The 15405-nt window shown below is 49.3% G+C and overlaps 1 protein-coding gene across 9 annotated transcripts in view; it reads left to right on the top strand.

The window, feature by feature from the left end:
• Positions 1-10533, top strand: part of SLC6A2 (solute carrier family 6 member 2) — a 44520-nt gene extending 33987 nt beyond the window's left edge. For 5 of the 9 annotated variants that reach the window (XR_007474227.1, XR_007474226.1, XR_007474229.1 and 2 more), the window contains exons 9-14: positions 195-307; positions 1562-1690; positions 2648-2747; positions 3723-3823; positions 3982-4486; positions 6013-6084. Coding sequence is in view for 3 of the 9 variants with exons in the window: in XM_004264907.3 (XP_004264955.3) it covers positions 195-307; positions 1562-1690; positions 2648-2747; positions 3723-3823; positions 4319-4486; positions 6013-6084; positions 6721-6744 (707 nt within the window). In the remaining 6 variants the exon portion in view is untranslated. Of the gene's footprint in view, positions 1-194; positions 308-1561; positions 1691-2625; positions 2748-3722; positions 3824-3981; positions 4487-6012; positions 6085-6720 lie in introns of those variants that run through there. The other 4 variants (XM_004264907.3, XM_033418971.2, XR_007474228.1 and 1 more) reach the window with 3 other exon arrangements.
• The last annotated feature ends 4872 nt before the right edge of the window (positions 10534-15405 follow it).

Below are 15405 nucleotides of genomic sequence, written 5' to 3'. Positions count from 1 at the left end.
CGGTGCGTAGGTGAACTCAGGCTGAAGCTGGTTTCATCAGTCATCTTTAGACCTTGGTTTGCTCCATCTACACATGACTGCCCAAACATCATGGGGCTGGGCTGGGGCTTGTTGGGCCTCAAAATGCTCTCCTATCATCTGCAGCTCAGACCAACAGTCCCAGCTATTAATGAGGTCCTTGATGTTTCTTACAGGAGCTGGCCTGGTCTTCATCCTGTACCCAGAAGCCATTTCCACCCTATCAGGATCCACGTTCTGGGCTGTCGTGTTCTTCGTCATGCTCCTGGCTCTGGGAATTGACAGCTCAGTGAGTGACCTGGCTGGGGATACCATCCCCCCACAGACACCACTAGACCTGACCCTCCCTCCCCTAACTACACTCACACTACTCAGAGTTCCCCCGTATTCAAGCCCCTGATCAGTAGTTGTTTGCAGAAGACCTTATTTAAATGCAAACAAGGAAATCAGTACTCACTCAGAAAGGCAAGATTTAGGCCAAAGCCAAGAGCCAAGAGAAACCTACTTGACATCATGGAACTCTACCTTAGAAGGGACCTCAGATAAGCCAGCCCAATACTCTCCTTTTACAGATGGGAAACTGAATTCAGAGAGGGTGTGGCTAGAACTCTTGTTCTCTAACCAACCACTCTTCCCAGGGTATTTCATCAGCATCCACTCAAGCTGAGTGAGCGGACAGGAGTCAGGTCCCTGTTGATAAGGGGGAGACAGGAGTTATCTCTTCACCCTCTCCCACATGGTTTCTGAGTTCTGAGGTTGGTTGAGAATAGGGCAGAAGTAGGGTGAGAGGATGGGGAGAAGGGAGGATCTGCTGATTTCTCTAGAGAAGGAAGGCAGCCTCCAGGGTTCATGAGTCCAGGGCTGCGGGAGGTCCAAGGGAGCCGGGAGGCCTGAGACTGGGGTTCAGAGAGTCCCTCACTCCTGTGTTGACTGAAAAAAAAATGCACAACCTGGGACTTCCCCAGTGGTCCAGTGGTTGAGACTCCGAGCTTCCACTGCAGGGGGCACAGGTTCACTCCCTGGTTGGGGAGCTAACAATCCCACATGCGCGTGGTGCGGCAAAAAAAAAAAAAAAAAAAAAAGTGCACAACCTAAAAGTTGAGAATTATGTTTCAGTTGGCAGACTTTCTGGGGACTTCAAACCTGGGAGGCAGGCTCTCAGATCGCTCTGAGGGACTGCTCTGAAGAGGTCAGGGAGGAGCCAGGATATGTAGGAGTTTTTGCAACAAAGACCAGGTGGTCAGAGCATCAAAAGATTACTGTTAATTAAACAAAACCAGACATCTCAAGTTAATGAATTTAGCACTTTTCTATATATGGGAAGATGCAAGAGTCTGGGCTCATTGAAATCATTCCTTTGATATGCACCAGATCTACGTAGAGCCAGTATCCTTTCTTTCCCATCCTGAGTCCCCTCAGGTGTACCTTTGCGGGGGCAGCAGTAGTGGCTGATGGCTTGATGGCTGCAGCATCCTTTGTTTGCTGATATGTTGGACAACATTTTTCATTCACCTCTGTATCCCACCTGCCTGGTTCCCTTCAGATGGGAGGCATGGAGGCGGTCATCACGGGCCTGGCCGACGACTTCCAGGTCCTGAAACGACACCGGAAACTCTTCACATTTGGTGTCTCCTTTGGAACCTTCCTTCTGGCCCTGTTTTGCATAACCAAGGTGAGGGGGGCTGGGCTCTGGGTCACCTGGGGCTTCTGAGGCTGCATTTCAATCCAGCCAGATATTCCCAGACTTGAAGCTGGGGGGTAGGGCTAGGGTGAGCTCAGGGGAACCATGGCAGCGCCTGGTATCCTGAACTCCGTGGCCCAGTCCCTTAGGGTTACACCCCATTGTTATCTGTCCCTTCTGAGCCTGAGGATATCCAGACAAATCTTTCAACTGCTTGTTGGTTTGGGGGGACAGCAAAAGTCCATTTTAAACTGCCAACTGAAGAAAGTGCACAACCTGAAAGCTGAGAATTACGTTTTGTTCGGTGGACAAAACTGAGGACTTAAGCCTGGGACACAGCATCTCAGATAGCTCTGAGGGACTGCTCCAGAGAGGTAAGGGAGGATCCAGGATACATGAGTTTTTGCGACAAAGACCAGGTAGTTGTTACATCAAAAGATTACTGTTGACTAAAGAAAACCAGACGTCTCAAGTTAAGGAATCTCATGCTTTTCCATGTATGGGAAGATGCAAGAGTTTGGGCTCACTGAAATCATTCCTTTGATATGGACCTCAGCTATCTAGGGCCAGTATCCGAGCTTTTTGCTGACTGCTAGATGGCGGGCATGCTGTTTCTATCCTGAATTCCCTCAGAGCTCACCTTCAGAGGGGTGGCTATAATGTGATGGCTGCAACATCTTTTGTTTACTGACGTGGCAGGCAACATTTTTTTTTTTATTGATAAAATCCATCTTGCTTTTTACTGGCTGAAGTCCCCACCCTCAGACCCAGTGAATACACAGAATACGTAGCAGCAACACAGTAGCACCAGAAACCCCATTACCTGTGTTGGGGGTGGGTGTGGGTTCTGAGTGAGCGGGACAGGGGACAGCTCAATTTTGATGGATGTAACAGTTGATAGCCATTTCTATCCATCATGGCCTCAGGCTTTCTCTGTCCATGCCCCAGGGTGGAATATACGTGCTGACCCTGCTGGACACGTTTGCGGCGGGAACCTCCATTCTGTTTGCTGTGCTCATGGAGGCCATAGGCGTCTCCTGGTTTTACGGTACGTGCTGGGTCCTGAGCGTGTGGAAAAGCCTCGGGCCCCATGTGCTTCTGGAGCCTTTTCACCTGGAGGTGCAAAGGGGCTTTCCATTTCCAGGGCAGTCACTGGCTGATCCCAGAGTTGAGCAAGTTGCTTATTGGGCACAGCTCTTCCAGCCCTCAGCTCATCTTTGCATGAGCTCCCTTTAAAAGGAGGAGGCAAGGGCCCCAAAGGCATCAGCGTCAGCTGTTAGAGAGGAACTCAGAGGAAGATGCTGCTCCTCAAGCCATGTAATTCACTCTAGAGTAGGGTTGCCAGGTTTAGCAAATCTGGGATACGACACATCCAGTTAAACTTGAATTTCAGATAATGAATCATTTTTTTAGTATATGTCCCAAATATTGCATGAAATTATTTAAACTAAAATGACTTCTGTTGTCTCTCCGAAATTCAAATGTAACTGAGTGTCCTCTATCTTCTCTGGCAACCTTATTCCAGAGCTGAATGGGGAGAACATGGTAGAAAGTGAAATGTGTTGTCATTGTTCATTTTTTCCCCATGTGTCACTCACTCTTTTCTACTCATTGGAAAGAGTCTGGTCTCTTCTACCAGATTAAAGTCGGGGAAAGCTCTATATACACAGCCATCATTGTTTTAAGAGAGAGGGAGCGGGAGGAAAGAGCTGGGCTTTGGAGTCAGGCCACCCTGGCTGTGTAAACCAGGGCCAAGTCCCCTCCCCTCCCCGAGCCCTGGTTTTCCCTCTGAAAAAGGAAGTGGGGCGGCACCTACCAGGGGATGCTACCCCTGAGTGTGTTCTCTCCCCTGTTCTGAACCAGCCAAGTGCCTGTCCCCAGGTCGCCTAAGTGCCAGGGTATCCCTGTCTTAGGAGATACTGTTCTGCTGTCCACCTGGGGACAGACCCTCTTGGGAAGGCAGTAGGGGTGGCCCCAGGCTCTGCAGGGGCCGCTGTGATGGGCCTGCCCTGTGTGTGCGCAGGTGTGGACAGGTTCAGCAACGACATCCAGCAGATGATGGGGTTCAAGCCAGGCCTGTACTGGAGACTCTGCTGGAAGTTTGTCAGTCCTGCGTTCCTCCTGGTGTGTAGTGCATGGTTGGGCATCCTCGGGTGAGGGGTGCTGTGTGTCTAGGGTGAGGGTGGGGGTGGGGATCTTTGCCTCTAAGGGGAGGAGGTTGGGATGCAGGGCCCTGGTCACGCAGACAGATGCTCAGGATGCTCCGCCCTGTTGATTCCCAGGAGGCTGCACATGAGAGGGGTCGCCAGCCTGGGGCCAGGTCTGGGCCGGGGGCTGTCTGTGCCACCACTCAGTTCCAAGGTCACCTTTCTAGTCTTCTTCTCTTTGTATTGCTCCTGTTTCTTTGTCTCCTTTTTGTTATCCTTCCTTACTTGGATTCTTCCTCCTTTCTCTCTCGATCTCCCTCCTTCCTTATCTTCTCCATTCCTGCATCCATCTCACACCCTGGCCCTCACTTCCCTCTGGTCCCTCTCTGCATCTCTCCCTCTCTCCCGCCTCCTTCCCTCTTTCTCCCCTCTCCCTGTCTCTCTCCCTCTTCCTTCTGTCCCTTCCCCCCAGTTTGTGGTGGTCGTGAGCATCATCAATTTCAAGCCGCTCACCTACGATGACTACATCTTCCCACTCTGGGCCAACTGGGTCGGGTGGGGCATCGCGGGCTCCTCCATGGTCCTGGTGCCTGCCTACGTCGTCTACAAGTTCCTCAGCACGCGGGGCTCCCTTCGCGAGGTGAGCTCTGGGCCGAGCCTGGGGGAGGGTGGGGGACAGCACGGGAGGGGGCATCCCGAGTTATTCCCGCTGGGGTGAGAGAGGGAGACAGAAGGACACGGAATCTAGAGTCAGACGGACCTGCCACGTTGGCCACGTTATTTACCCCCAAGCCTCAGGTTCCACATTTGTAACCTGGGGTAATCATACAGACCTTGAAAGGTGAAAGGAAGTGCTTAGCGCAGGGCCTGGCACACGGTAGATGGTCACCACGCGGCACTTCCTATCGTGTTGAACGTCATATGCGCCGTGTGCTCCCACTCTGTTCCTACCGTTGTTTATGTGAGGGGCTCAGCCCTGCAGTCCCCTAAAGAGCAGTTAATCTACATTAACTGTGCCCACTCCTGTGTCCCACCTCCTAAGGTTTGTCATGTCCCCAGATGTCCCCCACTCTCCCCATCCAAACTCACCGTGACCTTGTATCTTTGGCTTTCACCTGCTTCTATTGTGAACCTGATACCTAATCAGCCTAAACCAGAGATTTCCAAAATACATTTTCTTCTTTGACCTGCGTACATTGCAGATACATATACGCATGATCTGCGTTTTCATTAAAATTATGTCTTTCCTATAGTTTGGTTGTTAAATGCCCTTTCTTTTATAAATAATGGTGATAGTCATTTCCTCATGCCCTTACTTATAAAGATCTCATCCCTTCATTCCTTTATCCACTCCCTTCACAGATATTTACTGAGAATCTGTACGGGGCAGGCAGTATCCTCAGCTCTAGACACACTCCCCGGAGCTCATGTTCTCGTGAGGGGACAGAAAGACACAGGAGGACGTAAAGGAGTGAGCTGTACAGGAACTTAGGGCAGAGGGTCCCGGGCAGGGCTGGGACCCCCTCCCCCTGTGACATGTTTCCTGTCCATGAAATCCCAAAGTCCAGGAACCTCTGGGTCACTGGGAGGATCCATGTTCTGTGAGCTCATCCCGGACGTGGAACCAGGACCTGCTTTGAGCTTTTTATTCTCTACACTTTGGGATCCCCCTCTAGTGATCAGACATTGATTCCAGATGCATTCCCTGAGTCCACCCTGTGTCTACAGCCCAAGGAGGCAGCCCCAATCCCCAGGCAGGGCTGAGGTCCCATCACTGAGTTCTCATTGTGCTCTGAACTTGTCCTCTGCAGCACTGACTCCAGTCGTGGTTGTAAAACTGCCTGTGTGTGTTTCTGTTCAGTGTCAGCCCCTTCCCTGAGCTGTAAGCTCTCCCAAAGCAAAATGTGTGGGTGACCTTCAGCTCTGGATCCCCAGGGCCTAGGCCAGTGTGTGACTACAGTCATTGACTCAATAAACATTCACTGGATGAATGTCTCAAAGTGAACTAACCAGGGTGGGGAGTGTCTTGTACGAACCTCTCCTGCTGTCCATGTGAGACTTCAGGGCCAAATAGCAGGTGGCCCTGATGTGTGGTGTCCTCTGGGCTGCTGGAAGGGTGTCCCTGGGCCAAGCTGAGGCCTCCTCCCCTTCTCCATCCTTTCACAGAGACTGGCCTATGGCATCACCCCAGAGAACGAGCATCACCTGGTGGCCCAGAGGGACGTCAGGCAGTTCCAAGTAGGTGCAGCTTGGACCATTTTGATGGGGGCCACGGGGCGGGGGCCCTACTGCTCCCTGCTGTGCTATCGGAGGCAAGACCACACACCACACTCCAGAAAACCCAGAGCAGCTGTGGGCTATAGCCCCTGGGGGTGTGATGTTACAAACCGGAGGAGAGGGGCCTGTCTTCTGCCTTCTACCAGCTGTCGCCTGCCCCTCCACTCCTTGGTCCTGAGATACCAAATGCCCAGACTTTCCTAAACTCGGTTCTCCCTCTTTGAGTTGTGACCACGGAGTATCCCCAAATTAGGCTGAGGATTTCTTATCTTGAAGGAAGCGCTGTAGGTACATCAATAACGTGTTGACCTGAGTCCTACCCTTTTCCCCTGTAAAATATGGGGGTGGGGGAGCCAGGAGGGTCCCGGTGAGCCCCCCTGCTTCAGACTTACTGTGTGACTTTGTGAAGGCTCCTTTGCCCTTTCTGGGTGCCCATGACAATTAGGGGATTGGCCTGCGTGTTCTGCGGGTCTTTGAAGGAAACAGCTGTGTTTTCTGCCCCTCCATGTGTCTTACTGCCCTTCTCAGCTGGCCCTTGTCCCTCAGTCCCTGCCTGCCCTGGCCCCGGCCTAACAGCCTTGCCGTCTTCCTCTGCAGTTGGAACACTGGCTGGCCATCTGAATCTGACCCCGAGGAGGAACCCTGCTGCACCAACGTTCAGGTCAAAGGTTTCCTACCACCCCAGACACTGTCTGGGGATTCCTCTCCGACCCCCCTCTTCCTCTTTTCCAAGTTAACAACTGATTTAGTGACCTGGTTTTCGTTCACTTTCTGTTCACCTGGCCTGAGGGCTGTGAGCTTGGATTGGTAAGCCTTGTGGGAGAGGAGGAGAGGAGGGAACAGGAAAAATGACTTCCGTCGAACCTCTTTAGTTTTGAGGAAGTCTCACCCAGTGTGGGAACCGGCCCGAGCTGACGTCCACGGGCTTGGGAAGGACTCCCCACCTCGTTTGCTGGTACTTTGGGCCGCAGAAGAAATCCTCAGTCCACCAGATCAGACAGAGGATGTTGCTTTTTGGTCAGACACTGAAAAACCAAAACACAAATAAAAAGCCCAGCTGGGTTTGGGAGGTACAGAGATCTTGCCTCTCTCGTCTGCCCCGGTCAGTGCTCTGTTGTTTGGACCTTGGTTGGGGAGCTTGGGGATATTTGTCACTGTTATGAAGTCCGTGGATAGAAGCTCTGGGGGGTCGTGAGCAGAAATCTTCATAGTTAGTTTTCACTCTGGTTGACCTGGGTTTGATTTGTGTGTGTTCTGGAATATTCTTCTGGTTTCTGGCGCTCAGAGGGTCCAGAGCTATGGGTGTCACAGTGAGTGGCTTCTGCAGAAGCAGCAGACAAGTCTGTAGAGACCACATGCGGGTCTCGCTCTGTCAGATGCACGGAGCTCAGGAACCTACCTGTGGCTCCTGAGACCTTCCTGGGGGACTCAGGACAGGAACCCAGCAAGGCCAGCTGCATGTCTCCGCTACGGGATCCTCTGCTGTCCTCACGGGGCCAGGTGGGTGTCCAAGGGCAGCCCGACAGGCTGTCTGTTTCTGTATTTTTCACAGACACCTGCAAAGCCTGTCCCTGGGAAATCCCACCCAGCCTGGACCAGAAGTCTCAAGTGATGGGAAGTGGGCCCTGAAAACTCCCTTTGTCTCTCCTCATGGGCCGTACTTTGCACCGTGGAGGGCAGCATGGAACCAAGCGTACAGCACCCCGGTCACTCAGGTTGAGGGGAGAATAGTCTCAATTGACGGAGCAGGTTGGCGGTTGTAGAGAATTTCAGGTTGATTTCTGATACAAACTTATAAGTGGTGCCCTCTGGTGGTGCTGGTGGCTGGTCTCAGCTCATTCAGAGAAGCGGTTTGTAGTTGGTAAGTCGGTGGCATCCATTTGCATTTTTTTTTTTTTTAACATATGGTCTGAGTTTCTTACGCTCTCATTGGCAATCTAGAGTTGTGGGTTATTGTCCTGACCGTGGGAGCCCCTGCTGCAGAATCTTGGGCAAAAAAATAAAAGGCCACATCATTTCCACTGGGAGTAGAGGGTGACACACATCCAAAAGGTGCTTTGGGGAAAGTGGGGTGTCACTGAGCCTAATCTATCGATCATGCAGTCTGTGGAAGATGGGCTGGCTGGGGGCATGGCGGTGGTTTTCTCCCAGGGACAGGGTCCTTATGGCATTCTTTAAAGAAAAGTAGGAAAATCAGTAGACCTTGGATCTCTCCATATAAAAAGTTCAGTTCAAAATCTGAGACAGCCCAAGTGGCAGGTGTCTTGGACCCTGAAAAAGAGGGGGCCTGGGAGCATCCAACAGAGTGGAACAGACAGGTAGGGGTCTGGGAATGAGAGCAAGGTGACCCGTCACTGATGGAATTTGGCCTCACAAGTGACTGAATCCGCCCGCCCCGTGAAGGGTAATTCCTCCCTAGGTGTGACAGCTTGTTTGTTTGTTTTTAACAAAGCACTTTCATCCACGTTTACTCCCATCCGCCCAGCAAGTACTGCAGGGCTGGCTTCTGTGTCCCCATTCTGCAGGTGAGAAAACCAAGGTCCAGCATTTCAGTCATTCCTGCTCAAGGTTCCCCAGCTACTAAGGGATCCAGTTGGAACCTCAAGTCAGAGCCCCTGACTCTCAGCTGAGAGCACTTTGAAATTCCCAGCACAATATGGTTCACCCCACCCAGGGCTGTCATTAAACATAAACAAAAATCCATCCAGTCAAGTGGCCAAGGCATATTTCTTAGCAAAAGAACAATGTGTTGGAAGAAGGGGGGCGTGGGGGGATGTCATTTATTCTCCTCTAACTGGTTGCTAGAGAGGAAATGATTTAGCTGCTCTCCTTTGATGAAAATAAGCACTCTAGGGAACAGTGGGTTGTGAAAAGCTGAGCCTACTTGGCAGAAATGAGTCAGAAAAGCCTGTGTATCAGGGGCACCCTTCAGAGAGAGCCTGACGTTTGCTCTTTGCCATCTGCGCGTGGCCCTTCTGCCTCCAGACATTTGTCCGAAGGCGAATCAGAGATGTGGTGCTACCTGAACCAACACCAACCAACCCAGTGGTGCTGCCTTGCGGGGGAAGTTGGCTCCCGAGCCTGGGGAGGGGCTCTGGAGATGGGGGGACCCGGGGCACCCATGGACATTTTCGAGGAGGTGCTGGCAGACCTTCTGGGTTCACCTTTCACCCACACTCGCTGGAGAGGGAGCATGGGCTTTATCATAAGTAATGTTTGACTTCTTATTTGAGGCCTTTTTTTTGATAGTAGAGGTTATCCGGGATAAGGGTGCTCCTGTGTACTGTATAGAGCACTTTTGATACTTTACCAGATTTTTTAAGGAATTATTATTTTCCATGAAGTGTAAAAATATCTGTTTAATACCATCCCGTTAACATCTACTCAATGTCTAATTATATAATTTAGTGTCTACCTGTGAGTCGGTCTTCATTCTAGATGCGAATGAGACAGAGGAGAAGGGGACCTGCCAACTCTTGCCAAATATCATGCCAAATAAAGGTCCTAAAAGCTGCCTTAATTCTCAGAGGGGTTCCGGCCCAGGTGGGAGCCAGTCTCTTGCCAAATGATCCCGTTAATGTGAGACCAAACATTCTTACCAAAGATATCATTTCTTAGTAAGAAGCCCACTGAGCTCACTTCATTTCTTTATTTCCTTTGAAAGCCATGGAAGGGAGAAGAACAGAGAGGGAGTGTGGCGTGGGGGAAACAGCACAGCATTTAGAGTTGCATGGACCTGGGTCTACGGCTGTCTTACTGGGTCACCTGGGGAGAGGGGCTCCACCTCTGTGGGCTTCAGAGTTCTCTGTCTGTAAAAGCAAGGGTTGGATCAGAGATCAAAGGTCCCATCCAGTAAATAAAATTTCCTGTCTCCGTAACAATGTTATTGTTGTAAATTTACAATGAAGGAAGCACACGGTTTACTTTAGGACATTCCAGAATGATCTAGTGACCAATAACCTACTACTGAGCAGACATATCAGAACTATGATTTTTCTGGACATTCAGTAGTTCCTCTTTCGACAATATTTCTTCAACTGATGCCAGAAACACTTGGTATTTTAAAAAATAAATCCAACCCTTTTGTTTTGCGGAATTTGAGGGTAAGTTGTCATGCTCTTATGAGTCCCAAAATCCACAGCTCTGCGATGTGCAGCATGGCTATAGCTGCGATCATAGAAGTCACCAAAATTCTGGTGAATGTGAAGTAGCTTTTGGGGTTCCCGCCCTCCTCCCTCTGTTTCTCCACTTTTATGTAAATAAGGACTCTTTCAGTGGTGCCTTGTGTCATGGACTGTTCCAATGTCATGCATATTTCTATATCTGGTGTGTGCGTTTATTTTAAAAGCTGTTCTCTTCATGGAAAATTAAGTGTACAGAATAATAAAGGATATTTCCTGTGCCATGTAACTGGTAGTGGAATTCTTTCTGGCGTGAAGGTAAAATGCTACAAATTAAGTCCAATGGGTCTTCTGTGATCAGCCTCCAGCTAGTAAAGTAGAGCTTCTGGTCATAGTGGCCCACCTTTCACCCAAATAACTCTCTTGATAACCTATGGAACAGAAGACTAGGGGGGAGTTAAATCTGTAATCCTAGCTCTGAGATTGACACTTTTTTTTTTTTTTTTTTTTTTTTTTGCGGTACATGGGCCTCTCACTGTTGTGGCCTCTCCCGTTGCGAAGCACAGGCTCCAGACGCGCAGGCTCAGCGGCCATGGCTCACGGGCCCAGCCACTCCGCGGCATGTAGGATCTTCCCGGACCGGGGCATGAACCCGTGTCCCCTGCATCGGCAGGCGGACTCTCAACCACTGCGCCACCAGGGAAGCCCGACACATTTTTATTTAAGTAGAAAGTGGATACCAAGTTAGTAGTTTCACTTTTTTGTTTCTAGGCCTGAATTTCAAGGGGATCAGAACTTCCAGTTGGATGGAAATGAATGTGCAATTTAGCACTTGTGTGCATTTTTCTGGGAAGAGGGATACACTAACACTTAGGGCCTTAGTGCTATATTGTATTGTTTGGGGAAGGTGTGACCTTACATTGTTATTTTTAATGCAAGTAAGCAGATAGACAGTGACACCAATATAAGGGAGGTATTGACAACCAACAATTCAGTCTATGTCTTCAAGTATGTAAAGGCCGTCAGGGAGTGGGTGGTGGGCCCGAGGGCTGAATTGAGGCCAAACAGAGAATGGGATAGTGCCAGAAGTAGTGAGCACCCCAGTGATGTCTCTTAGGGAGGTTGTAGAGGGAACTCAGTGTCAGGTAGGGGTGTGAGAGGGGGTTGCATACCTCTAAGATCCCTTCCATTTGGAGCTTATGGAATTTTTTTTTTTTTTTTGGACAGCCATGAACCCAACCTTGCACAGCAGCATTGGGAGAGTCAAATACATTTATGTCAAAGATGTCGGGGTGGGTTTGGCTTGTCGAATTGGAGCTGGGCAGACATCCCAGAGGGGGTATTATCATCTGATCATTTAAATTTTACCTCCAGAATTGGAGTTAGGGTTTATTATAATGAATCAAACAAAAGGCAGCCACATTGCTTCCAGCCCTCCCCTCACGCCTGCTGACATTTAATAAGGGGCCCTGCGGGAGTAGAGGAGGGAGCCTGGAGCAGAGGGGGAAAGGGCAGCTCTTCTGGGGGGCTGGCTGCCATTCTGTCCCCTAGGCTGACAAATGTAGTTGGAGAAGCCTCACAGGTGGGCTTCACTTTAAGAAACTGGTGGGCTTTTGAAATGTCCCAATTTTAATAGCACTCCTGTCCTATGTTTGGAGAGATAGAGCTTCATTTTTATCTCCTTCCAAAAGGCCCTGATATGTGGAGTCTCTCCCTGGGCCTCAATTTGTTCATCTGTGCAATGGGTCAGGGGTTATTAACACTAAGTGTTCATGGATAGCCTTCAGAAATATCAGAACCTTCTGAAATGAAACGCAAATTTTTGTGTGCATGAGTTTATGTCTACCTTTCCGGGAGAGAGAATTGATACATTCATCAGATTCTCAGATGTTGAAGACTCACTGGTATATATTACCTTTGGGGGCCTCTTTCTTCCGATAGTACATGGCATCTCTCTCTGTCCTCACCCCAAATGAAATCAGTATGACAACAGAGTTCATTTCTAAATCTCCATCACCCTGCATTATGTTGACTTTTCATTTTAATCCACCCCAGATTCAATATCTCATCTGTTTTCCTGGCAACAGTTATTAAACCTTAGTTTTCCAATTGGTAAAATGAAAAGGTTGGATTAGGTGATTCTGTAAAGTCCCTTCTGTTTTTTTGTTGGTTTGGGGGGCGTTTTGGCCACACTGCGTGGCATACAGGATCTTAGTTCCCTGACTTGGGATGGAACCCCATGCCCCCTGCAGTGGAAGGGCAGAGTCTTAACCACTGGACCACCAGGGAAGTCCCCCCTTCTGTTTTTGACTCTATGATATACTCTCAGGGAGCGACCACAGATATGATTGGTGAATTCACACTAAAATGTGAATGACTACCTTTCTAGGTAGCTGCTGATAGACAGAAGTGGGAGTTGCTGCTTTTCACCCATTCTACGTTTTTAGTGTAGGTTTCAGCAAACATTTTCTGTAAAGGTCTCTGTCAGAAGTACTCCTCTCCTGTTGTAGCATAAAAGTAGCTTTATTTACAAGACAGGTAGTGAGCTGGATTTGGCCTGAGGTCTGTGGTTTGCCCTGGATTAATGAAAAGAACAAAGGTTTTGAGCCAGATTAGACCTGGGTTTGAATACCAACTCTACTACTTACTCCTGTGGAAACCTGGACAAATTATGTAAAATCTGAGTCTCTCTAGCTTCTGAAGAGTGGGAATAGCACTGCCAAGAAGGTCAGCAGGATCGAATAAAGATGGTGAACACTTAAGACGAACCTCTCTGGGGCCACATTGCCTGGATCCAAATCCTGGTTCCATCACTCAATTGTGTGAAGACTTGGGCAGGTTACTTAACCTCCCTTTGCCTCATTTATCATCGATCCATGGGAATGACAATGGCCCCACCACCTCATGGGATCATAGGTAGGATTAAATATTAATATTGGATTCAGAATAGTGCTAGCTTACACAGCTTGTTGTTATATGTTTAGTACATGTCAGTTACATAATGCTGATCTATTTCTTCTCCTTCTCACCCATCTTTGCCCATTTCAAAGGCAACCCAGCTACTGCTGTGCTTTCATGTAGCCGAAACAATGTCTCTGTTCCCTTGTCCCCTCCTTAGGAAACTGCCCCAGAGGTTTGAATTGGGGTCTGAGTAGCCAAACCTGAGTCTCCTTGGGCCTGAGTGCACGTGACCACTGGGCAGGAAGTTCCAGCTTCGGAAATACCAGCCTCCACAAGCCTTGCCAGGCAGCAGCCAACCTCCTGCAGGACCTGGCTGCCTCACAAGCCCTCCGCTGTCAGTCCCCATTAGGCTGCTGGCAAGGGAGATGCTCCCTCAGCTGGGCCATGTTTCAGGGAGGCCCTGACCTCAGCTATGACCCAGAAGAGCTGGAGACAGAAGTGTGGTAACCAGAGGCTCCTGAAAGTGCTGGCAAGTGATTGGCTTCTGATGTCTTTCTTATTAGCTACTGGTTTGTCATCAGGCCTGGGAGGGGCTGAGCTGGGCCCCAGCAGGGCATGAAGGTAAGGGGTTGGGCCGTAGGAAATCAAGGGAAACCATCTCTGTCCCCAGAGGATGCCCAGCAGGGGTCATGGCCGGAACATACCCTGGAGCCACGGTTGATTGTTTCTACAGCAAAGAATATAGAGGGAGCAGCCACCCCACCTACTGCAGGCTCCAGTGCAGAGTCTCAGCCTAGGACAGGAAGATGTGGAGTCAGAAGAGGAGAGGCCTGAAGCAAAAGCCCAGCTTCTGGCAATGGTGAGCCTGGGGCAGACCTGAAGGCCGTGGTCAGGCCAACAACAGGGTACCTGCCTACTGCTCACCCTGAGTCCATTCCCAGGTTCTTGCTACATTTCTGTTCTTGCACCACGGCGCCCCAGATTTCCCTGGTAGTTGCCATTGACCCCTGACTCCCATCTCCAGTCACTGGATAGTAACAATAACCTATCCATGGAGAGGAGTGAGAGGGCAGGGCCGATAAATGAGGCAAACTCACTTCACAGATAAGGAAGGACATTGCCACTCTGGCATTTCAAGTGAGCTGCAGAATCAGATCAGGGAGTGTCAGAGCCAAGACTAGAATTTTTAGGTAAGCAATTAAATGTATAGAGTTCCCCACCGGAGTTTTGGGATTGGAAGGGAGCACGGCAAAGCAGTACCTGGCTGGCTTTGTTAAAATAGAAAATGGGGCCATCCAGGTCTCACAGGCCATGGTTCCCAGGAGGACTGAGACCTTAGGAGCATCAGCACCTTGGACAAGGCCAATGCACTGGGCTGACATTCAATTAACAAGCACATCAGCTTATCCTGCCGCAGTTACTATTCCCGGTGCTTTACAAATTGCAACTCTTTGAATCCTCTTAATGAGTCGATGAGGTAGTATTATTATCCCCATTTGTAAGTGGGGAAAATGGAGACACAAAGAGAAGAGACAACTCACTAGCTGGTGGGACTGTGATTTGAAGCCAGGAAGTCCAGCTGCAGTCTGTGCTTCTAACCACTCTGATGTCCCCAGCCATCCAGGCATACCATGGTCCAGCTGGTAGGGGCATGGGTCCTCAACTAGTTCCAACACCCTCTCCAATTACAAATAAGTACTAGAAATGAAAATAAATTTATTTATATGTATACACATTTATAATTTGTACACATATACATACTTTATATACATATGTTATATATGCATGCACTTAAATCTATATACATTTATATATAATTTGCCTACATGATGCTAGGAAGCAAATGACTTGCCCTAGATCACAAAGTAAGAGATTTCATCTTGAACAGACCTCTCCTTTATCTCAAGGAAAATATCTTTGCTGGCTTTCTCCATACACACCCCAATCCCATGCTTTCTGGTTCTTATGTCCATCTGGACTCACTATCAAAAAGCAAAAATATTATACTCATATGCGTTAGGATGATAAGTGGCTGCATGTAACTGAAATCTAACCATGGTCTCTTAACAATGAGTTTTTCTCATTTTCTTGTAACAAATAGACAATGAGTCAGAGAGAAGAGTGTTCTTCAGCAGGAAGAAAAAGGAGAAGTGTCCCTGGTTCTGGAGAAGGACTTTAGTGAGGATCTCCTCCTGGACATGCTCAGAAGCCCAGGATGCCTCTGGTGATGCTTAAGAAAGTCATCAAGGATTTGGACTCC

Source organism: Orcinus orca, chromosome 20 (assembly GCF_937001465.1).
Source record: "Orcinus orca chromosome 20, mOrcOrc1.1, whole genome shotgun sequence".
Lineage (NCBI taxonomy): Eukaryota > Metazoa > Chordata > Mammalia > Artiodactyla > Delphinidae > Orcinus > Orcinus orca.
This window is presented reverse-complemented; position numbering and strand designations above follow the sequence as displayed.